This window comes from Chrysemys picta, chromosome 18 (genome assembly GCF_011386835.1).
Source record: "Chrysemys picta bellii isolate R12L10 chromosome 18, ASM1138683v2, whole genome shotgun sequence".
Taxonomy (NCBI): domain Eukaryota; kingdom Metazoa; phylum Chordata; order Testudines; family Emydidae; genus Chrysemys; species Chrysemys picta.
Genome location: NC_088808.1, coordinates 22,342,255 through 22,369,682, shown reverse-complemented (window position 1 = coordinate 22,369,682; position 27,428 = coordinate 22,342,255). Strand labels below are relative to the sequence as shown.

Genomic DNA, 27,428 nt, shown 5'->3' with positions numbered 1-27,428 from the left:
ACTCTTCTTTCAAGAAGTGGCTTTATTCTGTAGAAAGGGTCACTAAAGCTTAAGTTCAAACCATGTTTTTTATTTTTTTTTAAAGTTGGTTGATGGGGAAAATCCTTGATTGAGCAAGCCTCTGGTTTCCAGCTGGGAAACACGACAGCCACTGCTCCCTGAAAACATGTTTCTCTTGAGGCGTTGGCTTGTCTTTGTAAGTAGCTAACTCTCCATTAACCTTTTTCCCGCTAGGTCATCCTATTTCAATATTGACGGCGCGAACTCTTCCTCATCTGTCCATAGCGTTCCCACCACCGCTGCCCCTCAGTCGCTGAAACATGGTGTTCAATCGAAGGCAACTCTGATAGTCATGCAGGAGAAACTCAATTCAGCATTCTGTTATTCGCACCGACAGCATCTGATAGCCAATGTTCTTGCCTCCCAGCAGCACTGCCAACAGTCATGGTTTTTGCTTGTTTCTTGTGGACCTGCAGAATGACAATGAGTCCCTAAGGCATTGCCATGCACAGCCCAAGTTAGTGATCCTACTGCACTTTCATCGTTGCTTCCAGCATCATGGAACAGGAAAAGATCATTACATGCTGAGCCAGAGGTGGTATTGATTGTTACCTAACAATACAAAGAAAGAAGGGAGCAAAGTACTTGGGCCTGATTCTGACTTGCCCCAGTGTAACACTGTTGATTCCGTTAGGTTCTACCTGATGTACATTAGTGTAAATGGGATCTGGATCAGGCCCATTAGGTCAGCCACTTAGCACTCATTGAGCCAGATTGACTGCTTGTTGTAACTCTACTGAAGCTAATAGAGTTATAACAGCCAGAAATATGGCCCTTCATCTTTAAAGAGATTTAGAACCACTAATCCATTAACTCTCCCCATGAGGTAGGTAAGTAAATCTCCTTCTCCCCAATTTACAGGTGGGAAAACTGAGACAGAAGCTGATGACTTGCCCAAGCTCACAAAGGGAGTGGGTGTCACGGCCATGCTTAGTGCTCAGAGGTTCCTGACTGTTATTCCTGCCCTCAGCGTGCTAGACACACCTCCATCCCAAGGACCATCAGCCACATCTTTGTTTCCTGGCAGCCTTTTGCTTGGAGTCATTTCTCACTCCTGAATGAGTGATCCCAGGAGCGTATCTGCACCAGACTGCTGGCCACTGCGCCCACTGGGGTTGGGAAACGATACATTTCGCTACTAAAATTCCAAATGAAAGTTGTGTCTTAAATACATAGGACTTGAGTCACTCTGACACAGACCCTAGCAGCAAAAGTTTAGCCAGTGAGAACGGTCACAAGGTCTCTGTACACCAGTGCTCCACTGGGGGTGTAGCTAGCCTACATCCAAACAGAAACGGGCACTGTCCAACAGGAGAATGGGTAGGACTCAGCATATCCCTAGCTGGACTCCTCTGGTGGCCCAGCAGCTAGTCAAAGCTGTCCCTACTTGGTGGAATTCCTGATGGAGGGATTCCTGTGAATCAGCCCCCAGCGCTCCTCAGCCTCTGCTGGCCCCAGGGGTTCAGTTCCTGCTTCCCTGCCCCAGTGGTGCATAAATCAAGCCTGTAACTTTTAAGAGATCACTTTATATAGTTAGTGAAACTAACTAGTTTAAACTGCACACACGGGGCCAGTAGGAACAAGCGACGGCTGAGCTCACGCAGCAGGCAAGGACAGCGTGTGATAAAGGCCACGCTAATAAATCTGGCAGCTTCTTTTTTATGATTACCTCGGTCTTTATGTTGTGCCCCATTTCCGGTGTTTCCCAGCTACTCCTGGCTAATGCTCACTGAGGTGAGAGCCCAATGCTCTAAGACACAATTCAAAATGACAGCTCAGAAAGGGCCAGGCTGTGGAGCGCTCGCCCATTCTGGTGAGTGCTTACTCTCACGAGCAGTCTCCTTGCAACCACTGAGTAAGGGCTCAACCACCTGGTCCCGAGCCAGGAAAGAAACACTGCAAAGATCCTTCTTAGATAGTAATAAGAAAAGGTAAACAAGATTTGAAATTAGTAGTTGGTCCCTAACAAAATCTCCCTCTCCTGTGAGTGCTCCAGCCAACCTTGCTGGTGATATTTGAAGGCAGCTTTTCCAAGAATGTGAGGTCCTAATGTGACCCATCAGTGTGTGAGACCTGTCCCTCTCTGTGCCTGATCTGCAGAGGCTGAGTCCACCAGCTAGACAACCTGGCTTTATAGCTCAAGCTGCAGAGACTCTTGCTTTTAGCTCTGGAGGTCCCTGGTCCAATCTCCAGTTTCAGTCCAGATGGCCGCCATCACACTACCATTAGGCAGTGAGTATTTCCAGCACTGCAGCACTTTCCCTAGTTGTACCCCATTATCTTGCTAGGGCAAAGCTTTCTGGGCATGTGGGGCTAGCTCACTGCGAGGAGGTGTTCACCCAAGTAACTTCGCAAAGTAAATTGCATAATGAGCAGCTATGGACTTCTGTTGAGGTGAACATCAAGATCTATTGGCCGGAGAAGTAACTGAGCAAAAACACATCTTGAGATTTGCTGAAATAACAAGTCAATATGTCTCGTTGCATATATTCATTGTTTTGATAATTCAGCTAGGCCAAGTGTACCCAACAGCTAGAAGTTTTATCCACACTTTAAATGAACATTTGAAAGGGCAGATGAAGTTAGAAGTCCATAAAATACTATTATTCACCTCCTGAAAGATTAATAATAGTTTCCATTGAATTCAACCATCATGAGACTGGTGTCTGCCCATCTGCATCTGTGATCCGATTGGTTAATGTTTTTCCAGAACTCAGTATTATTGCTCCTTTGAGGAGGTGACTGGTAGAAATTTGCATCTGTTTTCAGTCCATGATAAGCCGGATTTTTTTTTCTTTTTGTATGTAACCATGAGCGAGAGAACGGCAAGCCTTTTGTTTGCTGTAGCTGAGCATTCAGATTGTTGGTATGTGTTACAGCAAGGTTGTAGTGAATTGGTCTGTGTCCACATGAAATGGCATTGATGGTGACATGCTGCTTGGAAGGGCCACTTTCTCCCCCATCTCTGCTTGCTCATTCTAATGACTGTTTTGTTGTGGAACTAGTGTAATACAGTAATGGGTAGATGTTCAGTTTAAGACTGTGAGGATGAGACTCCAGACTGTAACTTGACCCCACACGCCATGGTAACGGAGATTTCCACAACCCAGTTTTATTGAGGGAGACAAAGGTTTGATGCATTTCTCTTCTGTCTCAGCAGCTTTATGCGCGGGAGACTGCGGAATATGTCTGCTAAACAACTACTTAGTTACTGATCAAATTTGACTTGTAATATGTACTGTACATCAAAGTTATTTTAACTGTTACCACTGACAGGATCAGAATGCAAAGCACAGGGCTAATGTGTAGACATTTCTGACCAAATATATATAGTGTAAGTGGAGTCACCACTAGCCGTGTAGAGAGTATTGCACTGTACAACTCATGCTCAAGGAAGATCTCTTCAGTAAGTAGCCACAGCAGCTTTGCAGAAATCAGACTCTGATGTATTAAGCCCAAATTGTTTGGAAGAACTGGAAGCAATTCAGCTTGTGCAGTTTTAGAGCTAAACTATTGTGTATGGAAAATACTCAACTGTACCAAGAATGTAAGAAATCCTCTAATTTATTCAATACTTTGTTTCACAATGCATTTCACATTGACTGTTGCCATTGAACAAAACCTTATCTCAGGTCATTCGCATTCATCTCCTCTCTGCAGATTTTTGTTTTTTTTTTTAAATCCTTTGCATTTACTTAGGTTATTCAGTAATTGCCAAATGGGTTATGGTGCAGTACTGCAGATTCTGTGTCTTACAGTATTCCAATGGCTATTTACAAAAAATGTTATAGACTAAACCCAGTGAGGTTAGCCAGTGAAAGATGAACTTTCCACTAGAATTTAATATGATAAATAAATCTGATGGGGGAGGGACTGAAAATGGAGTGGTTTAAAATTTTATTCCCAAAACATTCTTGATTTTTGGCTCATGTTGGTTAACCCCAATGCCCTAGCTAATGATGCTTACACAACGTAATGCTCGGGGCGGGGGCTAAATCCTGCACTACTGCTGTCACTGATCTATTCAGACCTTGTAATCTGAGGCCAACTATAAACACTTCTCAGAATTTTATTTCGAAAGCAGATCATTTTGTTGTAGCATGTTGCAATTACACATGTCTTGGCTACAATGGTTAAAAAAATCCTTTTGAATGAGTGGACAGTCAAGACTAGTATTTATTGAAAAAACAAAAACTAAATTGTAAGCACTTTTTTTGTAAAACCAATGTCTGTTTTGTTACATACTTTTAATGTTGTGCTTTGTAAATGTCTGATTTGTGTAATAAATAAAGTTCATGCAAGTAGAAGTGCTGGCACTTACATCAAGAAAATGATGTAATTCCATTTTATTTGATCTTAAAATATTTTCTGGCTTACGAATGAAACAGCAACCCACCCAGTTTTTCTCTTTTATTATTTTGTCAAAGGAGAGTTCAACAAATGTTCCTGGTAAATGGATATAATTTCCTAGTTAGCAAACTAGTCATTAAAGAATAACTGGTGTACATTATTACAATGATCAGTCAATATCAAAGTACTAGCAAAAGGAGGGTAAAGAAACACACCCAGACAGATAACTGGGACCTGGGGAAAAATGCTAAAATGGAGCTGAATGCATTCAGCACTGAATTTGAGGCAGTCTCTTTAGTAAATTGTTTGTATGTTTTGTATGTTGAGGCTTAATAATGTCACGTGTATATATTGATCCTACTACACTGCACACCTCTCAGGAATATTAGGATAAGCATAGTAAGCTTATTTCCATGGCTTCATGTGAACGTAGTTGATTAAATGATGGTTCCAGTTTTATTATGCTAACAAAGGCTATAAAACTACATTCACATAATGGTAGGGGCTGATCTAAATCCACCAAGACATTCAGACTTAAGGATGAATCAAATGATGTTTTCCAAAATCAGGGTAGAAGCTAAAGCTGTGTTCACTGTTTAGGTTTAAATCCAGTTATTTCATCCCAGCCTTTCCGACAGGTGCGAATGATCCATTCATGTTCATCATCGTCTGAAAGAGAGAAAAAGAAATTGTCAAATGTTACAGATTCAGATCTGCTCTTTGCATAGAGGAGTCCAGATCAGAAAGGGTATTTTCTTTGAGGAATAAATGCATTTTTAAAATACTTCTTGCTTAGCCAACAGATCCTGTGTACAGTTTTGTTGGCATTTGCCAAGATTCAAACATATATAACAGAAGGACGCGATACAGGGTTTATGGTAATAGATCTGATCATTAGGCCACTTGATCAAATTAACTGTTTGGAACTTGTGCAAAAAATTGTAACACTTCCTTGTATATAGTATAATTTCTGGTCTCATGGTCATTTACAGTAGATACCCGTAAATGACCTAAATGAGGACGTAAAACTTTATTGATGTTGGTGTCAGTTTATGAAAATTGCAATTGGTGAAACGTCCAGAGTCAAAGCCCCAGTTCATCTGGATTTTTTTTACAGCTCTTCTTCCAATATAATGATACAAAAATGCCACCTTATAACCGATAGCAACAAGCTGACGTACCAGCTGATGGAAGTACTTTAGACAATCTTCTGCATCTCCCACAATTATTCAATGTCTGTCACGTTGTCATCTCTCCGAGCACAGAGACAATGTGTAAAGTGAAAACCAAACAGGCAATTTGGAGAAAACACCTATCCAGCAAAGCGTGAATAGAAATATTTTGAATAATTACAGAAAATTATAACTTGATAAACAGTAGTAGTTAGGGTCTTTCCGTTGAAGGGACTAAAACAGCCTGTCTGAAAAACCTGTTTGATAGGCTTTTACTTGTGTTGGTGATTGAAAAAAATCTGTAGATGATCAGATAAAAATATGAATGATATTGCTTTAAACAGTACCAGGATCTAGTTTCGTATTCAAATGAAACATACTGTAGCAGAGCTGCTTCTGTTTACTGTCATCTTTACAAACTCTGATCCATGTTTGCAATTTGTGCTTCTAACCAACCTGGGTCCAACTGTCAAGGATTTTGTAGCAATGTAATCAGCAATGCTTACCTGAAAGTAAAAAACACTGACCTTGTCAATTATAGATTTAAAAAAAAAAGAAACGTCGCTAGTGAGGAATCAGCTTCTGAAGGGACACGTCTGCTTATGAGTTGGGCCTTTATTATGGTTATATAGCAACATTTAAGTTTAAAAAGTCATAAAAATGCAGCTGTGCTGGTCTAAGGAGAGAAGCAAACAAAGGGTGTAAGGCAAAGAGGTGCCCCTTCACTAAAATCTTAGGTTTGTTCTTAAGTCCCATTGACTTCAGTGGGCTTTGGCTCAAACCCTATCTGCTCTTGTCTTTTCCTTTCTCTGTTTCCCTTTCCTTTTTTCCCATCTTAGCATCTTTTTTAATTCATGGTCAAGTGACACAAGTGCAGGCACTCACGGCTGAGCCCTGCTAGAGCACTGCTGAATGTAGACTTAACCAACGCACGTGCCCAGGCTTCTGTCCCAAGTCGAAAGGGTGGCACTTGTCACAACCCCCTTTACAAACAGCAGTCAGAGATGCTTGTGAATCGGAGGAGGTTTCCCCCAAGAGCACGCTACTGTGTGTTACTCTTCCACACACAGTTACTAATTATATGCACAGCAGTTATTTGTGCTTGTCACCTCCCTCACAATTCCACACTCAGGGATGATGTTTTGTAAAAGCTTACTGCTATGAACGGGGCTGTGGAAAAGACGGCTGTATTGCCCATGATCTTTCATTAGTTTAGCCTGTAGATGTGCTTTAACTGCTGTAACGCATGATCCACTGATGTCATTTTGATAAAATTCCCCAAGTGGATATATTTCTTTTTTGTCCACCTCAGCAGGTACAGGATACATCTTGTGCTCTATTCCTTGGCATGAGTGCGACATTAATAAAACACACAATTACAGTGTTTTCTTTCTGTCTCAAAGGAAATAAGCCAGGAGAAAATAAGCACCACTGGAATAACTTTTTTAAAAGGATGACTAAAAAGAAGAGAAAAAACACTGAATTTGTTTAAGGTCTGACACTGAAGTCCTTAGGTAGACACATCCCACTGAAAGCTGTAGTAGGACTGCAAAGTTGGCCCGTATGGTATGTCTATACTGCAATAAAACACCTATGGCTGGCCCAGGTCAGCTGACTTGGGTTTGCAGGGCTCGGACTCTGGGGCTATAAAACTGCAGTGTAGATGTTTGGGTTCATGCTGGAGTTGAAGCTGTGAGACCCTGCAAGGGGGGAGGGTCCCAGAGCCCAGGACAGGGAGTATCAATAAATCACGTGCAAGCTGTGATTATTTTGCATGTCAAGTTCTATTTCTGCACTCCAGATGCTCCGATATTACGGAGATGAGGCCATGAAGTATCTAGATGAGCTAGATAGTGTCCAGACTGTTAGTGTCTATGTGATTATGTACCTTCTCGATGTAAGAGTTGTTACTCTGTACTTCTAATAATTGCAAGAAAATTAAATTGTCTGTTTCTGTCAAAATGAGGTAATCAATCAAAAACTCCACGTGCTAAACACCACCTGTATCCATTTCTTCCTTTGATAAGGATCGTATTGCTCAGGTGAGTTCCATGAAGTGAGCAAACTGCCTTCCTGGTAACGAATCTGCATTGGTCATGGAATTCTGGTGCTCAGCTGACCAATATGAAAGGTACAAGATGTTTTTGACTTCAGTTCATGAGTTTTCAACAGGAGCCTGGTCCATCCAGCTTGATGCAGAAAGAAACATTTTTCAATAGACGACATGCACCTAAGCCTTTTCTTCTAAGGATTTTAGTCTCTGATCCAGGCCTAACACCACCATAGCTCAGCTCGTGCAGGGATCTGATTCTATGCACAGTAAGTATCAGCAAATAAGCATTGAGAAAGACTCCATACGGTTTTCACAAAGGCTGAACTGTAAGGAGATGTCCCAATGGAGTTTGTTATTACCAATTTACACTTTGAATAGAAAGAAGAGCCTGTCTGGTGAAGGGACTACAGCACATTGCCCTACCTTAGGGCACCCTCTGCTTCATTCAGAGGAATAGAGCAATTACCCCCACTGGAGCTGATCCATTTATGATTATCTGTATTACTGTGGTGTCTAGGAACCCAAGGCACGGCCCAGGACCCCATTGTGCAAGGTGTTGTACAAACAAAGAACAAAAAGCTGGTCTCTGCCCCAAAGAGCTTACAAATCCAGGTTTTGGTCTCTGACCGTGGCCGGTATCAGCTGCTTCAAGGCAGACGCCAGAAACCCCACAGTAAGAATTATGCAATAATCTGTACACAGGGAAAGCGTCTTCCTACCCACTCTCATTTAGCGATTGACTTATGCCTAGAATCCTCCTAAGCTTTTGGCTGCAATAACATCTTGTGGCAATGCGTTCACCCAGTTAACTAGGCATGGTGTAGAAAAGCATTTCTTTGGATATTTTAAGTTGGCGGCCTTGCATTTTCATTGCATGTCTCCATGCTTTGCATTGCGGGAAAAGGATATATAGGAGCAACTGATTTACTTTACCTATACGTCGTTATTTTGTATGCCTCTATCATGTCCTCTCTTATTTGTCTCTTCTCCAAACAAAACCACTGTAACCTTTCTATATTTCTGATCCTATTCATCACTCATCCACGGACGACACCTCTTTCTTTTCTGAGATCGGGCGACCAGAACTTAACATTTTCTTCTGGGTGAGGGTGTATCAGAGGCTGGCATATTTTCAGTATTATTTTCCATCCCCTTTCTTATGTCTCCTAATATTTTATTCCCAGCTGAGCTGCATTAAAAAGAGAAAAACTTGCTGAAAACTGCATACAGAGTTGAGAACTAACCCAAGTGGAAAAGAAAGTGGAAGTGAGCTGACAAGGCGCTGTCTGCAAACTTCCACTCACGCTCGCTGTCCTACTGACTTCTAATCAGTGTCTTCAATGGGGCTGCAGCCCTGGAAGGTGGGTAAAATGCACTGGGAGCCACAAAAAAGAACAAGGGACTCCATATCCACAATGAAGGACCTTGAGCAAAATATCTGGAACCTCCAGGCCTATTATCCAACTGGTGGGCACCACACAAATATTCCTTAGACTGAGGTAAGGGAAAATGAAGGATCCTATTCAGGATAGCTAGAGGAACCACAAAAATATAGATCAGAATGGCTCCAGGGATTAGCTATGTGTAAAGAGGCAGAGAAATATTAGAACGTAAAGAGTTAAGCTATGGTTAAACATACTTTTGCCACGCTAAAGAAGACTGGTTGATAATTACTGTAGTTTTAGGGCTATTTGAATCAGTGCAGCTGCAACCTCTTCAGTAGTAACCCCTGAAACAAGACAAACTGGGTTTATTGTACTGAACAAGTCTTAAAGCTCCTCCCTGATTGTTAATAATTGGCAGCAATGGACTTAACAGCCTCTTGACTACCCTTTTTACACTCTACCTGACTGTGCAGCTAACAATTTAAATCACAGATGCCGATCCTTCTTTGTGGCAGCTGCTTGTTAACTACACATTCCCCTTTTTCTGTCGCTAGCGGCTTCCATAACCCTGCAACACCAGGGTTAGACTGGAGAATCACATTTCATCAATATTTAAAATGGAATTAAACCTTGACGTTTGATTAATGCTACCAGATAGCTTGTTGTAATTACTATTTTACAAATTCCAATTGTTTGAATATGTTAATATGATTGTCTAAGCACATCTTCACCTTCAGAAGTAATTTTCCTTAATTTTTTTTTTTTAAATACAAACTCTTTAATCAACTGTAAATTATCATCCTGGGCACAATTAGGTAGTATGTGGTTCTTCACATTGTGTGTTGAATTTTATTTCAGCTCATTTCTTTTTAAAAGTTTATTCTTTCTCCATTTTCCTCAGCAGCCTCAGTAGAATATACATTCAGAAAATATATTCTGCTAAAATGGGCTACTTTCATGTTCAAATTTTGAAAATAAAGGAAATTGCTTTGTATGAAAACATTGATAAAATCCAAGGAGGCAAAGTTTGCTTAATAAATGCTCTGTTGTTCTAAAGTTGTGAAATCTAATAATTTGCATGAGATATACTGTAGTTGAAGTCTTGAGGCAAACTGAGATCTTGTTAGATGAGCCATTGGAATACATCATTTGATTCTTTTAAATGATTTCTATGTCTTTTTATTTTTTGATCCAAACTGCAATACTCTACCTTCCAGTCTGCTACAAGCCAACAACAGGCCTCCACCACTCTACTAACCCTATTTGGATCTTTCTATAATCTCCCAAGGCATTAATACTTGGTGACTCTTACAAGGAGAAAGCCAGGCACTGTTCCCTTATACATACTAAATGTTAGAACTTGATTGTCTGCATCTGTGTTAGGGCCTGATCCTGCAGTCCTTAACCACAAGAGCTGTCTCGCTGAAGCTAACGTGACTACTAGCATAAGTAAGAGCTACTTGCCTTGAGCAAAGGTTGCAAAAGAGGGCCTTTGCATTGTCTGCTCCTTGGAACAGAAACTATGTCTTCTTCTAATCTATGTTAGTGCCAAGCATATTCTCAGTGCTCCGTAAATAACAACAGCTGTTCATTGTCTCACATACCTGACTCCTCCCATCACCCATGGTGCAGTTTATCGTGTTCTTCCATTCCACAATTATAGCCATCTGTGATAGCATCACAGCCATCACCTCTACTGCCCCTCCCCAAAAATCTCCAGCACCCCCTTCCTTGCCACACCTAATCTCAACAACATCAATGTTGGCAAGAAAATGGAAAATATGTATCCAATTAACCTTTACTTCCACACGCAAACTCTCACCCTTCCATTTCCATTTAATTGCGTAAATCCAAAATGGCCTCAAAATGAACTTTCCATCTCCTACAAAACTTGTTTTCACATGTACTGTATAGCTGAACACAAGCCCCTATACTGTTTGGGTCAAAACTTTCTAAGTGGATTCGCAATGGGATGGCTAACACACAAACAAAGTTGTTGTTCTTGGCATGCTGCTATTTGGAATTTAAACCTTCACAAGTTTCAAAGCGACAATTATATTAGGCTCAGGAAACCACAATGAACAATATATCAGCAAAGGCTACAGTTGTTTAAATGATTGCAGTGATTTAGTAATGTGATGCATGTATTAATATTAACACCATGTTAGCCATGCTAGTTACAGTAGAGAGGGCTAATCCTACTGGTTAATAAACTGCTTTATTGAATGGGGTAAATTAACTAGTAAAACTTAGAAGCCAGATTTAATTTTAAAAATGCTCTCTAGGTTATCTAGCATAGAGCTCTCAATTATAGCTGTAGCTTGCACAGCCTTTTGCTGTGAGGAAGACATAAGTATGTATTTTGCAGTCGTGTCCAAAATGGGCTAGATGCTTTCACAGGGAAGACACAGTCCCTGTACTACAGAGCATACAATCTGAAAAGACAAGGCCAATGAAGGGTGGGGCAAAGGGATACAACCAAAGTGATCGGGGTGATGACAGGCACACAGCTACTTCATTATATGAGATTAGGGTATTTTCTCTTTAAGTTAAACACACTGAATTCCTTCCCACCCCCAGTCTTCCCATTCAGCTCCCCTGACCTGGCCCCACAGCAGTCCCCAGTATCAATCCCAGCAATCTTCTCCCCGCTCTCCTATGTCTGGGTTCCTTCTCACCACCCAAATGAGCGGTTTGTTCCTAAGGTAAATAAGTGAGTTAAATAAACATGGTACTTGGTAAGTTTCTTGCTAGTATTGCAGAAGATGTGATTGTGGTATTCCCCAACCCTTACTCCTGTATGAAATCCCACTGAAAGTCAATTGATATGCATTATTTGTTAAATGCCATGTATCAGCTAGGCACAAGACAGACTTTAAGACAAGCCCTGCCCCCAAAAGCTTACAGTTTAGAAGACAGTCACAGAAAGATGAGATGAACTAGGAGACCCAGAGGAAGGGGTTTATAATAACAAATATTCTGTCTCTCTTGTTCATCTAATATTTTCCATATTTTCTATCTGGGACCTTCACAGAAGTGGGGGTTTTGGAAGGTGGGGGAGTGGGACATTGGAGATTAGCATGAATGTGGGGCAGCACAGAAGAAGCTAAATGGTGGGAATAAAAGAAGGGTGGAGAAAGGAGACATTGGGGAACATAATAGGAGACAAGATCCAAGACACAGTTTGAAGTAAAACTAAGCAAGACCTTGAGGTCAAGGGAAGCAATGGGAGCAACTTGGTCAGATGGCGGACAAGTAAACTACTTTTTGCTATGGCATTTTGGTGGGATTAGACTGGAATGATAGGAATATCAGATAGTTCAGAAAGAGGAATGAGCAGCAGCCAAGGCAGGAGATGACAAGGACAACTGTTTTAGCTGTTGGGGAAAAAAAGCAATAGGCTACTCAGGTTCAAAAGGATTACTTGTGTGAGCAAGAGTTATAGGCTTGTACCTATATGTATGTACAGACCTGAGCACAACTTTTTCTTCACCTGTCTTCGCTTGTTTTTCAGGAGAAGTAAGTTTGCCAGCCCTAAGCAGAGAGATCAATGAATTGCAAACAAACTGCATTCGTCACAAAAATATGTAAAATTTAAAATTCACTGGATTTGTCAAATTGATAAAAAAAAATCCACAAACAATAGACACAATTTGTTTTGTTCAGAGCCTAGAGGTAAAGACTAAGCACTTCAAATTAATTTCTGCAAAAGCTTTTTTTTTTCTCTAAACAGGTCTGGATACCATTCCTTGAAGAATATACTGATTACCAACAATTTTTCAGAGCTTTACAAAAACATTATTTCTTTTGTTGTGTGAAACGCAGAATCAGCCATCTGGCAAATGCCCCAGAGCTAAAATCTTTTACACGACATATAATTCAAAATGATTAAATATACAACAGCAAATAGCTGTAGCATTGCACTTGAAATAGCATGAACTTTTATTGCCGATCAAAACTGATTTCTTTAGCTTAACAAGTATCCATAGAACAATTATTTGAAGAGCTTTTAAGAGTTTCAACATACAGGAGCTAGAGCTCATCTACATTCAGAATCTTAAATCTAATAAACAAGAAACAAATATATAAATTACTAAATAATCTTGTCTTATAAGTAGACATTCAAATCACTAGGAAGCTAAGTTCAGTCGAAGAATGAAAATATTATTTTCTTTTTTGTGGTGAAGGGCTTTCCTTTTCCTATACCTTTGCAAAAAGCATCTGCCAAAAGAGTTCGCAGATTCTTAGGCAATGACTAGGGGTAGTCTGGAATCAGAGCATTCACCCCAGGGCCGGCTCCAGGCACTAGCTTCTCAAGCAGGTGCTTGGGGAGGCCGCTCCGGAGAGAGGCGGCAGGTCCAGGTATTCGGCGGCAATTTGGCGGACGGTCCCTCACTCCGCCTGGGAGTGAAGGACCTCCCGCCGAATTGCCGCCGCAGATCATGATCGCGGCTTTTTTGTTTGTTTGTTTGTTTGTTTGTTTTGGCTGCTTGGGGCGGCCAAAACCCTGGAGCCGGCCCTGATTCACCCACTACCTACATCAACAGAATGGGCAACATCAGAGGAGCACAGAGGAGAATGATGTACAGCAAGTACAGTCCTTCTTTTCCTGCAGTAGAACAATTTTTTAAGTTTAACTTGCTGCCTCATATCTAGAAAGATCCATGGGTCTGCAAGATTGCCAAGTCCTCGCCCCTCTACCAATTCTGATGTCAGCTAGAGTCACCGGTGGCTGAGAGACTGAGTACACAAACATCTGCTCACATTTGGTACTTGCTAAGAGTGGTATGGAAAGTAATACACTGTGCATGAATAACACATGATTTTCAAATAGTTATGGCTTTATTTCTTAACTACATTTCTTCAGACAAAGCAAAGCCCACATTCCTCACTGAGTACTCTGTACACACCACATCTTAGTTGTAAGACAAAACCCCTGAAGACAAGAAGGGTGCACGGCGTTCCTCAGAGACTGATGGGGAGGAACCCCTGCCTACCCCTGGGTGGGTGGAGCCATGACACTCATGCCTGACCTGCCAAAAGCAGAGGGGCAGGACAGGAAGTATAAAAGGCAGCTCAGTTGGGCGAGAGCCGCCAGAGGAGACAGACAACTCCTGCCCGTCACTGGGGCACGAGCCCAACAGAGACCTAGTCTGCGCCAAGGACCCAGAGGTGCTGCCAGAGCTGCTTGCTGACAGGGACGCCAAGGAGCTGTTTGGGGCTGCCATTAGTTGTATACCCCAGGGAGATGGAGGACAACCCCGAGCAACAGGTACACAATGACGGGAGTGTAGGAAATAGCCCAGGGACACCAGACTTTAGTCCAGTTGTGTTGTTGCCTGAATCCAGGTCAGCATGTTTTGACTGGATCCCCACTGACTCAGTGATGGAACCATCTGCCACTGTTAGGGCCCTAGGCTGGCACCCGGTGGAGTAGGGTGGGCCTGGGTCCCCCTACCTCCTGCTGCCAACCCCACCTCTGGGGTGATAGCATCTCTTAGACCAAGGGGGCCTGTGTTTGTCTGCTGTCTGCCAGGGGTAGGACGTCAGACTGTTTGGTGCTCCGCCCTGTCTGAGGGCCTGAGCCCCGAGACTGTTTGTGGCCCTGCCGAGCCTGAGCCCCAGATGGCTTGCTGTCTGGCCCTGCTTAGAGGGCCAGCGCTTGAGAGATTGCTAATTCCCCAGTAAACCTTGCCTGAACAGTGGCCCAACGTGAGGGGGCGTGGCCTCCCTCAGATACCGACAGGGAGGGATAGCCACACTCTAGTGAATGGATTTTGTCCTTGGATGATCCAGAAGGGATAAATGGAATTTCTTCAAATTTTCCAAGATGATTCACTTCCAGGTTCATTCAGACCAAGCATGAGAAGTTTCAGTCCCAAGGGTAATGTTAGGAGAAAGCTGCAAGCATGTGATTATTGAGGCTTAGAATTAAAGTACCATCTCAACCTTCACTATAGAGTCATATTAGTGACATGTAATGAAACTCTTGATGTTCTAAAAATACAGCTGTTTAAACTACAGAATAAAATAATACTCCTGACTTCTAACCTCTACTGGTTGTAATAATTTACTTAGAAACTCTGCACTTGAGCACTCTGGGACTTTTCCTTTAAGTCACAAGATTCTAGGCTTGTCGAAATCTTATTGGCTGCTTTGTGACTCCAGCATTAAAAAAACCTTTCCTTTCAATAAATAATAGCCTGTCTTGAGTCTCTTGGCCAAATTCCGCTCTTAGTTACACATGAGTGAATCCATAGTTAACCTACTGATTTCAATGAACCTACCCTGGATTTACACTGGTGTAAGTGAGAGAAGGATTTGTCTCTGTCTCCTCTCTAATGTTCTATAAAGAGACAAAGGTACATCAGGTGCAATTCCACATGCAGAGGGCCAACCCCAAGGCCTATGCACCATTTAAGTCCTAGAGGAGGAGCATGAAGAACAGGCAGCAAAGCAGAATAGGAGAAGCAGGAGCAGGGATTGCACCAGTTAAGTTAGCATCAGTAGGACGGAAGCAGAAGGGAAGCATATTACACCAAAAACATCTTTATTTTGTTATCAGTGGGGCAGAGCTGCTAGTAACTCTCAGTTATTCCCTTTCACTCCACCGCCTCAGCAGGGAATGACTTCTACTTCTAACTGTAATTTCTCTTTGAAAACTATGGTGTCTAGTGACTACACTCCCAGAATGCCATAGCTCTCCTTTAACCCTGGAATTTACTCTCCATTTGACAGCAAATCTAAAATCTCATATTTTATGCTTTTCATTGAAAGATGCAAAACTCTGGATATTCATCTTCAGGTCTTTGTATTGGCCACTCAATAAAAATGGTGTCAGGAGTATGAGTTCTCAAAGGCTATATTCCTTTAGCGGCAGTAGCAGGGTCTAACTCCAAAATGACTGATTGAAAAATGTGAACAGGATTTCTTCTCACAAATAGGTATTTCTGCATGTTCTTTTTATGTCTGCAATTTTGTGTATTAGATAATATTGGGGAAAAAAGAAAAGATCCAAAAAGCACATGAACAGACTACAGAATTTTCAGTACACCCCCAGGGAAGAAATGGTTTATAAACTGAGAAATAATTGCAAATCTTTTTTAAAACATTGAAATCCTTGACTAGTAACACTGGGAGAAATGAAACCATTGTTTTCATTATGCACCCTGGACCTGGTCTCAACTACACTAGGGCCCCGTTGCACCACTTGGCAGTGAGGGGGCCTTAATGTAAATGAGCCTCAGGCCCTCGATATTTGTGAAACTGAAGTCCTGCTAACTGAGGCAGGAATCTCTATGATATGCTGTGTACACACATTGCATTAAAGAAAAGCAAACTGCAACAAATTCAAATAGAGCCTTCTCTTTTCCTTGCTAGAAAGATGTTTTGATTCATTGATTGTTTGGCAGGAGTGTCAGTGCTAAAGGCAGAGTGCCTCCTTTCCCTGCTAGCTCAATCAGCAATGAAGCAAGCGGCTTCACAACAAACAAAGGTGAAAGGCTGGGGCTGGAGTATCCTCAAATCCCACTCCCAGACCCGAGGAAGATGGTGTCATTTGGCTAAACCTGTCAAGCTGTTGTAAGAGCTTCCTGAATGCTTCCTACCATCTGCTTTTGATGCTTTCAAGACTTGGACAGAAGCCTGGAGGTTTTCCTGCTTTTTCCTGACCAACCTATAAAGGAATAGTTCTGGATCTGTTCCCTGTCATTCCAACCTCTTTCCTCAGTTTCTTCTGCCTACAGCTGTTTTTTTTTTTTAACTGCAGTGGCCTTGTGCCCTGAATTATTTCTCTTGGGGAAGTCAACATTCCTCTGATGTCGAACAAGTGCTGGATCTTTCAATTGTGTTCGTGTTCTTAGAGGAAGGGTATGGCTACATGATACATTCCTCCTTCACACCCATGTTGACAAATTTAACTTTACGCTAGTATTGGATTCTCAAAGGAATGTTAATAGAAAAGAGATCAGAATAATCTACTGCATATTCTACTTATAATTATGTTGTTAGACTGCATTCTATGATGTCATGTTAGTGAATATCGATTGATACAATCTGTAGGCTATAGAAACAAATGTAGCTAAGGACAATGAGTTCAAAGCATACATTTAAAAAACAATAAATTGAATTCCTAGGCGTTCCCGCATATACTAATCTGTGCAGGTTCCTGTGTTTTTGGAAAGCATTTTACTTATCTTACTCATCAGTAGGCCCACTCTAGTATTTTGGATCAATGCCATTTGTAATAATCTAAATCAGTATTTATTGAGGGTTTATGAAACAGGCTAAGTACTATAGAGTATATGATACCTCCACAGTTCATTTAGTCTCCCCTCTTCCCCTCCCACAACAGTATATCCAGACATGATCCTGCAAGTGTTAGAATCATAGAATATCAGGGTTGGAAGAGACCTCAGGAGGTCATCTAGTCCAACCCCCTGCTCAAAGTAGGGCTAATCCCCAGTCAGATTTTTACCCCAGTTTCCTAAATGGCCCCCTCAAGGATTGAACTCACAACCCTGGGTTTAACAAGCCAATGCTCAAATCACTGAGCTATCCCTCCCCCAAGCACTGACACAATCCAGCAAGGCACTTAAATATGTCCCTAATTTGAAGCAAGTAAGCAGTCTCACTGCAATCAAAAGGACTATTCCCATGCTTAAAGTTAAGCACATACTTAATTGATCAGGGCAGAGAGCTTGACACCTTGCCCATTGAAAAGATAGATATCTATTTTGAAAACACTTTCTTGCTGGGCATCATAATGGAGAATGAGTCTGTCTGGGTTTAAAAGCTATTAAATATGAATCAAGTGCATTTATTCATATGTGCCTGTGAAAACATCACTTATAATTTTGTAAATAATGTGCAGGATGGTTTATACAACTTTCCTTGGAATTAACTAATTGATACAAACAATCCATGTTTGAAATATTTTAGCTCAGTAGCTGCAGAACTTGAATATAGGTTTTTAAATTTCAGCTATAATCATGCATGCTAGAATGTATGTGAAACAAAGTCAACTTACACTGTACTTCAAGATGAATAAAACACATACCTGCATTCCTCAAAAACCTGAGTTTGTAGTCAGTGACAACTCTGGTATTAGTATTATAGAATCCATCACCACAGTCATAACAGCCTTGTGGAATCGTTCTGGGAGGATCTAAATTTGTAAGCTGAGAGATACCTGAAAAGACACAGTATAATTTATTATAAAAACAAAAAATCCCATTTTTTTTACAACTATAGTCTTTTATCAAAATAAAAAATGATAATAAATATATATTATTTTACATCTCTATAGCACTTTCCATCACAAAATCTCAAAGCATTTTATAAACTTTATTAAATTAAGGTTTCCTATGGTAGGTAATTATTATGACCATTTTGCAGACGGAGAAACTGAAAATGTTTGGCATAAAAAGGAAGAGATCTTGGTTATCCTTACTCACAGTCCTGTGATTTAGCCCATAAGACTAATACTATGAACATGCAGTGAAAACTCCAAAAAAAGGCCAAGAAAGTTTAGCCATGTCTTAAAGAGACTTGTCATTGTTAAAATGTTGTATAGTAAGCCTGCAGTTCACTATGCCAATATATTATTCAGTGATTATCACATAATTTTTTCACCTTTTAGTCATAGATGAACTAGTAAATGTGTCTAACAGACAAATTTTATAGGCTGGACATAAAGTAAGTATATATTTTCATATCCACTCAAAATTTGTCATTTTCAAGCCGCACATTTCATGTACCATGCTGTTTGTGGATTTCTGTTACTCTTTCAGGTACTTTAGAACATTATGCAAAATTATGAGTGCAAGATAATATATCTTTTTTTGTTTTATGTCCCAGTTCTCTGTAATAAAAATATGTCTAGAATGCAGTGAATGTGAAACCCATAAAAAGCTTAATTAGATGTCAGAAATTGCTAGGTAACAAATGTCCTGCCCTCATGACATGATCACTCAAGAAGAGACTATTCACCACATTTGTTAGTGTCATGTGGATGGAGTTCTGAAATAAACCAGAATATTCCTGCTCCAAGTTACTCATGTAGGTGAATTAATCTCTCTTAATAAACATAGTTGTTGGTTTAAATCCTTCCAGACACAAATGCAACACAGTACCTGCTGGTTTTAGGCCGGAACAGATTTCTGTATAAAATCTTCTGTCATAGCCATCACAATAATGCCATTTTTTATCTTTGAATTCAAGACCATCTGCAAAGGTGTATTTCCCCTGCAAAACAAATTCAAGTACCGAACTAATAAGTGTGATGAATGGAGTGAAGAATAACAATCTTTTATATCCATTACCAAGGATGCATGTTATCTGAGAATAAATAATATACAGTTTTGCGCCACATTTAAGTGCAGATGGAAATGATGCTTGCAGATCCATAAGAACCACATTCCATAACCAAATCATTTCCCTGTTCAGTGGGAAATAGCTATTGTCCATGCAATAGGGGAAGCCAACATTGAGAGTCAAAAAGCCACCAATGGGAAAGGAGGTGATTTGAAAGCTTCCACTTATTTCATGATACAAACATTTCTGAATGTTCAGTCTTTGAACCAGGGAGATTTCCCCTAAAGCATATTGGCAGTAACCTTTGGGAGCAAAGGGGTTTTAACTTTCTTTTGATACAGAGCAGGGATCAGCTTTTAGATAAGATGGGCATACCCCAACCCAATCAGATTCCTATGGCTGCAGCTGGGTTTGGCATAGGTGAACTTCCAACCTCCTCGTGTTCTATTCCTATGTTTCTAAGCCTTCAGCATCACATCTAAAGGACTACTGATATAATACCTCTTTCGATATTCCGCAGTCCCAGATTCCTTCATATTTGCTTCTATTAGGAAAATACAAGGTTCCTTTGCCATGAAACATTCCATCTTTCATTGTGCCATTATATTTGGTTTCAGTTGGGAGAGTGTAGCGGCCTTTCCCTTCAATCCTGTGAATGATAATCAGGAATTGTTTAAGAACACTTGACTAGATGTCCAAAAAGGCAAAACCCCACAACTGACGAAGAAGACCATACTGGTTAAAAAAATGACCTGGTTTGGAGGGGAAGGCAGCTATAAAAATAATTTTAAAAATTTACAAATGGAAGAAAGGGGAGATTGCTAGTAATTAATATAAATCAGAAGCTATGAACAGTAGAAAACTGATAACCATTTTTAAGCACCCTGAGAAAGGGTGGATAATAATGGCTGTTATTTACAAGGCAGCTTTCATCCAACAACCCCCACCAAATGCATTTCAAACTGGATTTACAACCAGGGATCAATGTACCCACCATTTAACCACAGCCATTTTTGGGAGTTAACAGTCCCAGCAACATAATTCAAAAGTTTAGGACAGGATGTGAAAACACCTTTTGCAACAGGAACTACAAGTGGAATGCTAGGGAAACAAAACTGAATCAGCCTTTAAGAATTTGGCAAGGACAATAGGGCAAACACGCCTAGCTTTGGAAAAAATAAAAATAAAAATAAACACCACCTGCCATGGAATCTTTAATAACCATAAGATGTCGGGTTTACATCTCATCCAAAATGTGACAAGGACGACAGCAGCAAAGCACCCTCTATCAGCAGGCTGTGACATTGGACGGAAGCGTCTAACCTACTGAATCACCAATATCATTTCCTGCAGCATTTGTACACTATTTACAATTATTAATAGGGAATGTCCTAGACTCTTCCTACCACTCTCCAGTGTCTCCAACAAGGCAGTGTGGTTGAGCGATGAATAACACGAAGCCGGTTTATCCTCGCATCCCCCAGCATGGTAACTTTAGCCCCATTTTACAGATAGTGATGCAGAGAAGTTAAGGCCCAGATTTTCAAAGATATTTAGGCTCCCAAAGATGCAGACAGGTGCCCAGTGGGATCTTCAAAAGCACCTAGATGCCTAACTGCCATTGATTTCAATGGGAGTTGGGAGACAGACGATGAGGCACTTTTGAAGATCCCACTAGGCACCTATGTGCATCTCTAGGTGCCAAAACACCTTTAGAAATCTGGCCCTAAGTGACTTGCCCAGGGCCACTGGAAGCTGTTTCAGGAGCAGGATTAGACCTCAGCTATGTCACTCCCCATCCTGTGCTGTGCATCTCTCGCACTAAAAGGTCCCAATTGCCAAAGAGGTCCCAACCCGGGCTTGTCCTTCCACTCCTGCAATTCTGCGGGCACAAGCAAGCAGGCGTGCAAGGGTAGTGCCTCTAGGAGCTTCCCCACTTGCAGGTTTTCACACCCAGAGATGGTTCACGCTGGGGGACTGTCACACCTGCATTTCACACAGTGTCATGGCCTAGCACCGTGGGGTGATGGCCCAGCCCTGCCCCCGCGTTCCCCACGGCTGCCCATCCCCCCTCGACCCCAGCCCCCACCTGCCATGCACATAGTCCCCGAGGTAGGTGCTGCCCGTGACCTCCATGGTGCCCGCCCGGGACGCGGCCTGGCCTGGGCTCAGCTAGGCAGCAAACTGTCACCATGGTAACAAGACGGCGGGCGGGGCATGAGGAGGAGGAGGAGGAGCAGGCGGGGACAGAGAACAAGCTCCGCCCCCACGTAGTGCACCCGCGGCTGACCCGCTTCTCGTTGGCTTCGAGGTGGCGCATGCGCACTAGTCCCGCGAGACCTGGTGGCGCATGCGCAGTGGCGCGGGGCCTGCCTCTGTGCCGGGAGGGCGCCGAAGGGGAGCTCAAGGAGACCGGGGCGCGGGCTAGCGCCATGCCGGGCTCGCTGCAGGTGCCCCCGCTGGAGGAGCTCGATGTGCAGGAGGTGAGAGCTGTGCCCACGGGCGGTCTTCCCCTCCGGGCCGGGGACCCCTTGGCTGGTGGCGCGACCCCGGGCCCCCTGCCTCCGCCCGCCCCTCTCTTCCCCCGGGCTCCGGGCCCCTGCCTCCGCCCTCCCCCGCCGGGCTCCGGGCCCCCTGCCTCCGCCCTCCCCCTCCCCCGCCGGGCTCGGGCACCGGACAGGGCCCCCTGCCTCCGCCCCCTCCCCCGGGCCCCTGCCTCCGCCCGCCCCTCTCTTCCCCCGGGCTCCGGGCCCCCTGCCTCCGCCCTCCCCCTCCCCCGCCGGGCTCCGGGCCCCCTGCCTCCGCCCTCCCCCGCCGGGCTCGGGCACCGGACAGGGCCCCCTGCCTCCGCCCCCTCCCCCGGGCCCCCTGCCTCCGCCCGCCCCTCTCTTCCCCCGGTCTCGGGCACCGGACAGGGCCCCCTGCCTCCGCCCCCTCCCCCGGGCCCCCTGCCTCCGGGCTCCGGGTCCCCTGTATCCCCCGGCCCGGGCACCGGACAGGGCCCCCTGCCTCCGCCCCCTCCGCCCCCCATCTCAGGCTCAGGTTGTGGTTGTTCATGGTGGGGTCACTTGCCCTAGAGCGGTGCGAGCAGGGTGCAGAGAGCAGACCCCGAACCCAGAGGGGACCAGAAACCCTGTGCCCGAGTCCCACCTGCCCGGTGCTTAGTGATGGGCCCTGCCCTGGGCTGTGCACTCGCACTGATGCGAACACTTCCTCCCCCAACTCCTCAGGTGAGCGTCGGCTCCTCGGTGCTGAAAGCGGCAGCCCATCACTATGGCTCGCAGTGCGACAAGCCCAACAAGGAGTTCATGCTGTGCCGCTGGGAGGAGAAGGACCCCCGGAAATGCCTAAAAGAAGGGAAGCAAGTCAATCAATGTGCACTGGAATTTTTCAGGTAAGACTCTCAGGTGGCTTTACAAATCCAGTTCTAGGGCTGGATCCTGCCGATCTTATTTAGGCAAAACTCACATTGAAGTCAGTGAGATTTTTACTTGGGCGTAGCCTGTAGCATATGCAGTCCCTATCAAAACCAAGATTAAAGTGTTAAAATTAAATATATATTTCATGCTTCAGCACTTTGACACAGTACGCCCACTTTATTTTTAATTAGTGTTTCAAAAGAGTATGATGATGAAGTGAGCATGTGCTGTATGTTGCTACCTGTCTGCTTAAGGTATTTACATAGGAGGAGAGAATCTGTCCTGAAGTGTCAGCCGGCATAGCTTCTACCGGTGTGGTGCCTTTTACACAAGCATTACAATAACAACTTTCTTAAGTTATAGCTGAGCTGATCATGCTATTTTTAAACTTTTGTTGAGGTGTTGTTGCTGTTCCCTTGACTTGAACTTCTGAGGGTTGGAGGCAGTGCTTCCTCAGTGGAGAGTGTCAGTGGACACTCTGCTAGTTGGAAGGCAAACTATTCAGTAGTTTTCAGTTGTTCAAAAAAACAGTGACCCACACTCTTTCTGTTCTATTGCCTTCTATTGCTTGGGCACAGCCACAAGGCAAGTTGGCTTTGTTTGAAAGTCTGAAGATGATGATCAGGAGTATCTGGGCTTCAGTAACTTGAGACTATACTTTTAAAAATGTCAGACTTGTTATGTGAGTTGCTTTCCCCATCCTTTGTCATCTTGGGCCACAATGATGCAAACATTTAAATAAGTACAAAACTTTCCTCACATGACTGAAATCATGTGCATAGAAATGTTTGGAGGATCATAGTCTTAGAGGCAGAGCACCTCTTTGTATGTGTTTGTATAGCACCCAGCAAGGTGAGGCCTGATCGTGATTGAGGCCCTTAGGTGCTATTACACTATAAATATTAATAATAGATAAGGCTATGTTTTAATCATGGGTATTTTTAGTAAAAACCATTAAGAGGTCACAGGTCGTAAACAAAAATTCACAGGCCTGTGACCTGTCCATGACTTTTACTAAAAATACCCACCCTGACTAAAATTTGGGTGAGGGGCCATGGGTGCTCGGGGAGGGGGGGGCGCAGTCCGTGGGTGCTGGGGGATGTGGCTTGGGACCCCCGCTGGCATTGGTGGGGAGGGGGGGCCACGGGCTGGCAGGGGCTTCCTACCCAGCAACGTGTCCCTGCAGCTACTAGGTGGCAGGGGCCAGAGCAGGGGCTCTGCTGCTCCCGCCACAAGCGCTGGCTGCCACATTGTCCGGGAACTGCAGCCAATGGGAGCTGCGGGGATGGGGCCTGTGGGCGTGGGCAGTGTGCAACGCGGAGCCCCCCTGGGTGCCTATGAGCTGCAAGGGGGGCCATGCCAGTGGGAGCCACCCGGGGAGCTCCCCATCCCTAGGTAAGCACATTCCCCAACCCCCTGCCCCTAACCCCCTCCCACACGCCCAAACTGCTGCTGCTGGCCCAGGGGCTGCCCGGGTTGGGCAGCCCCTGAGACATCACCAGCCATTGCCAAAGTCACGGAGGTCACAGAATCTGTGACCTCCATGACAGACTCGCAACCTTAATAATAGAGCATGTGTCTTGCTAAGCTTAAAAAAAAATCAAAGTTGGAAGCAGTGAAATATCATGAAAAGAGCATTCACATTACATAATTAAAATAAGCATGCACTAAGTGAGAGGTCAGAATGGTGTCTGAAAGCTGACTGAGCTTAACAATCATATTAATAATTGTATTGTAGTTACATTGTATTGAGATCAGTGTGGAATTATGAAGTCATATGCTTAGACTGTAAGCTCTTCTTGACAGGGAGTAGTAGTATGAAATGTACTGTGAAATGCCATGCATATGTGTTGTCATTTTTTTTATTTATTACTAATCTTTCTTTTATCTATTACTTTCAAAATAACCAGACTTTGCAATTTTATGAATACCATCCAGAAAATAAACTTTGTAAATAACTACTGAATAGCAACCATTTGGAAATTGGTTCATGTGTTTTGGGCTGGAGTGAATGGGAGAGTGCCAGCTTTGCTAATCTAGCTCTTATAAGCTACCTTGTCTTTTCCAAATAACACAGTTAAAATCCTTTGTTTTATAGGAAAATTAAGGCACACTGTGCAGAACCTTTTACTGAGTACTGGACTTGTATTGATTATACCAACCTTCAAGAGCTTCGTCGTTGCCGAAAACAGCAGCTGGCATTTGATAATTGTGTGCTGGAGAACTTGGGCTGGGTGAGACCTGATCTGGGAGAGCTGTCGAAGGTAATTAGGAAATCCTGCCCCATGTCTTCATCTCCTTTCTCACTGGTTATTTCAGCTCCCTTCTCTCTGACCTCCTAAAGTCCCTGTTCCCCAGCGTGTGCAGAGTGCTGCTGGCTTTCTGATGTTAACAGAGACACACAAGTTCATCACCTTATCTAGCCAGGTCCTATATGGTCCCCTTTATTGTAGTCTTGAAGTGCATCTACTGCTTCTCATCTATTTGAGAAACTAGTTCAGAATTGTGCTGCCGGGTTTTGAAAGCATCCTGTGTACGTGTTCCAGTTTGCCTCGCATCTTGTTACTCTTCACGCATAATAGCTGAAACTACTTTTAACTGTTTTTAAACTGACTAGATTTCCAAGTGATGATGTGTGTTGCTTTAACACAGTCTCAGCACTTGTCATCTGGAATAACCCCCCTGTATTTCTCCATCTCATTTCAATTCTAGTCTGAAATATATCTTTCTGTTGCATATGCCTCATCTTTTTCTATCTACTATTTTTAACTAGCTGTTATGTTTAGTTCTGTAAAGCATTTTAGGATACTCTGTGTGAATGTTGGGTTGCAATAAATACAGCGCAGAGTTCATAACTTCTCCACTATAACAGTGGATTTATTTCAGGTTTGCTAGGTGTAGCAAGGGACTGGACTGGACACCCCAAGAGGCCATGTCCGGTTCTAGGTCCCTATGTAGCTTTCATATTGTCTTGAATTCAGCTTTCCTTTCTCATGTACCAGTGTTCCATTTGTCAGTTCAGTCTATTGGAAAAATGTTCCAGTGTACTGTATGACACTCTTTCAGCTCTTCCTTATGCGGATGGCCAGATTCTTCAGGCTGTTTTATTAACGTTCCCCTCGCATGCTACATCTCAAATTACCACTTCTACTGCAATGGAAGTGGCAAGTTATTGATGAACTCTCAACCTTCTGCTGAAGTCTGTGGCAGAATTGTAGAGGCCCTTTAAGCACACTCTGGGGTGGGGAATCTTTTATTATGAACTCTTTTTCCTACCGTGTGTGCTTGCTTTGGTGAGAGGTTCTTTTCTTGATCTGTTACTAATAATACTTGAGTGCTCGTAAGCTTAAAAACAAAATGCTGACAGCGGAACTCAGTAAATTTTCAATTGATTACATTTTTAATAAGTTAAAAAAACAGAATGGCACAAAATAAATTGCTGCCATAGATGTGGGAAAAATGTTTGGTGGGGATGATTCTCTGTAGTGTGCACACTACTGTTCCATTGATTTGCTTATGCTGGTTCTTTTGTATATTTGACATTGGACTGGAGGAAAGGATGTGCTGGGTTTGAAGTGGACACTTCTACTAAACATTTGATATTAATTTTGTTGTGTGGATAATCCTTTAAGAATTGCCTTCAAAAATACAAGTTTAGGCAACACTGAGCATCTGTTTTTTTCTGTGCTTAATTTTTGAGACAGTTCAGGTGCTTAACCTCAAACAGCTAAAACAGGAACTTCTTGTGCATACTTTTGCACACTTGTGTATACTTTTACTTTATTTGCAAAGTAGCAGCTTTCAAAGGTGCTGAGGTTTTGGCCCACTGTTGACAAGACCAATTCTTATCTCGCATGCATGGAGCGCCACTGAAGTCAGGGGGGGTTGTATTGGGTGTAAATGGGAGCTAGACTTTAAATTAGAAACTTGCCTTGAAGGAAGTGTTTCAGCTATTGAGTTAAAAAAAAAAAAAGGTGTAACCTTTGACACACGTTGTTCTCCTAAGTGACCACATTATTGTACTGTTTTTGCTTCATCTTACTCTTCCCTGACGACTCTGTGATGTCACTGCTTCCTGCTTTTCTTATCCCAATCTAGATTATAGAAATGTGTCTGAGTCCTTTCCTTAATGTGCCCTGTGTATCTTTGGCAGTCTGTCACTATGAGTCCTTTGGCCCACTAAACTGTAAGGTGTTCTACTAAATACTTGCAGAGTCTTCAAGCAATATGTGCCGAATTAGTAAGCATTTGATTAATTCTACTAATGGATGGTTTCTTTTTCTGCTGCATGACTCATTAAAGCCACTTGTATTGTTTCTCCTCCAAGCTGTTGGCTTAATGTAGTTTTGTCTATTAAATACTACAAGAAAAATTCTAGTGTACTACTTTTCCTTCCAGGTCACAAAAGTGCAGACCGACCGACCTATCCCTGAGAATGTCTATCATTCCAGACCAAGACCAGAGCCAAATCCGCCCATTGAAGGAGATTTGAAGCCTGCTAAATATGGCAGCAGGCTTTTTTTCTGGAACTGGTAAAATGGGACCGACAATTCTATAGTAAGCTCTGTTCTTTGCAAATGTAAATTATCTTGTCCAGTGTGTATTGGATGCAATCCTTAATGATTAAAAAACCCATAATTCACCTGGCGTGGTAGATTTTTCTATATACATCAGA

The 27,428-nt window shown here is 42.9% G+C and overlaps 3 protein-coding genes across 12 annotated transcripts in view; 2 read left to right on the top strand and 1 right to left on the bottom strand.

Annotated features, from left to right (window-relative positions):
• Positions 1–4,391, top strand: part of LHX6 (LIM homeobox 6) — a 44,817-nt gene extending 40,426 nt beyond the window's left edge. For all 7 annotated transcript variants that reach the window (XM_065572115.1, XM_065572119.1, XM_065572118.1 and 4 more), the window contains one exon: positions 235–4,391. In XM_065572115.1, the coding sequence (XP_065428187.1) occupies positions 235–255 (21 nt within the window). In that variant the 3' untranslated portion in view covers positions 256–4,391. The remainder of the gene's footprint in view (positions 1–234) is intronic.
• MORN5 (MORN repeat containing 5) lies at positions 4,360–22,622 on the bottom strand. Of its 4 annotated transcripts, none has more exons than XM_024106270.3 (6): positions 22,485–22,622; positions 19,836–19,983; positions 19,154–19,265; positions 18,079–18,210; positions 12,492–12,554; positions 4,360–5,079 (listed from the first exon to the last, which is right to left on the bottom strand). In XM_024106270.3, the coding sequence occupies exons 2-6, from the start codon at positions 19,926–19,928 to the stop codon at positions 5,000–5,002; spliced, it is 480 nt and encodes a 159-aa protein (XP_023962038.1). In that variant the 5' UTR covers positions 19,929–19,983; positions 22,485–22,622; the 3' UTR covers positions 4,360–4,999. The 4 variants fall into 4 exon arrangements, with proteins under 4 accessions (XP_023962038.1, XP_023962037.1, XP_042710342.1 ...); XM_024106269.3 differs by lacking the exon at positions 22,485–22,622 and adding an exon at positions 21,424–21,582; XM_042854408.2 differs by lacking the exons at positions 12,492–12,554; positions 22,485–22,622 and adding exons at positions 9,275–9,364; positions 21,424–21,582.
• NDUFA8 (NADH:ubiquinone oxidoreductase subunit A8) lies at positions 21,661–27,395 on the top strand. Its single transcript, XM_005299423.4, has 4 exons — positions 21,661–21,817; positions 22,565–22,728; positions 24,852–25,017; positions 27,152–27,395. The coding sequence occupies exons 1-4, from the start codon at positions 21,767–21,769 to the stop codon at positions 27,287–27,289; spliced, it is 519 nt and encodes a 172-aa protein (XP_005299480.1). The 5' UTR covers positions 21,661–21,766; the 3' UTR covers positions 27,290–27,395.
• The last annotated feature ends 33 nt before the right edge of the window (positions 27,396–27,428 follow it).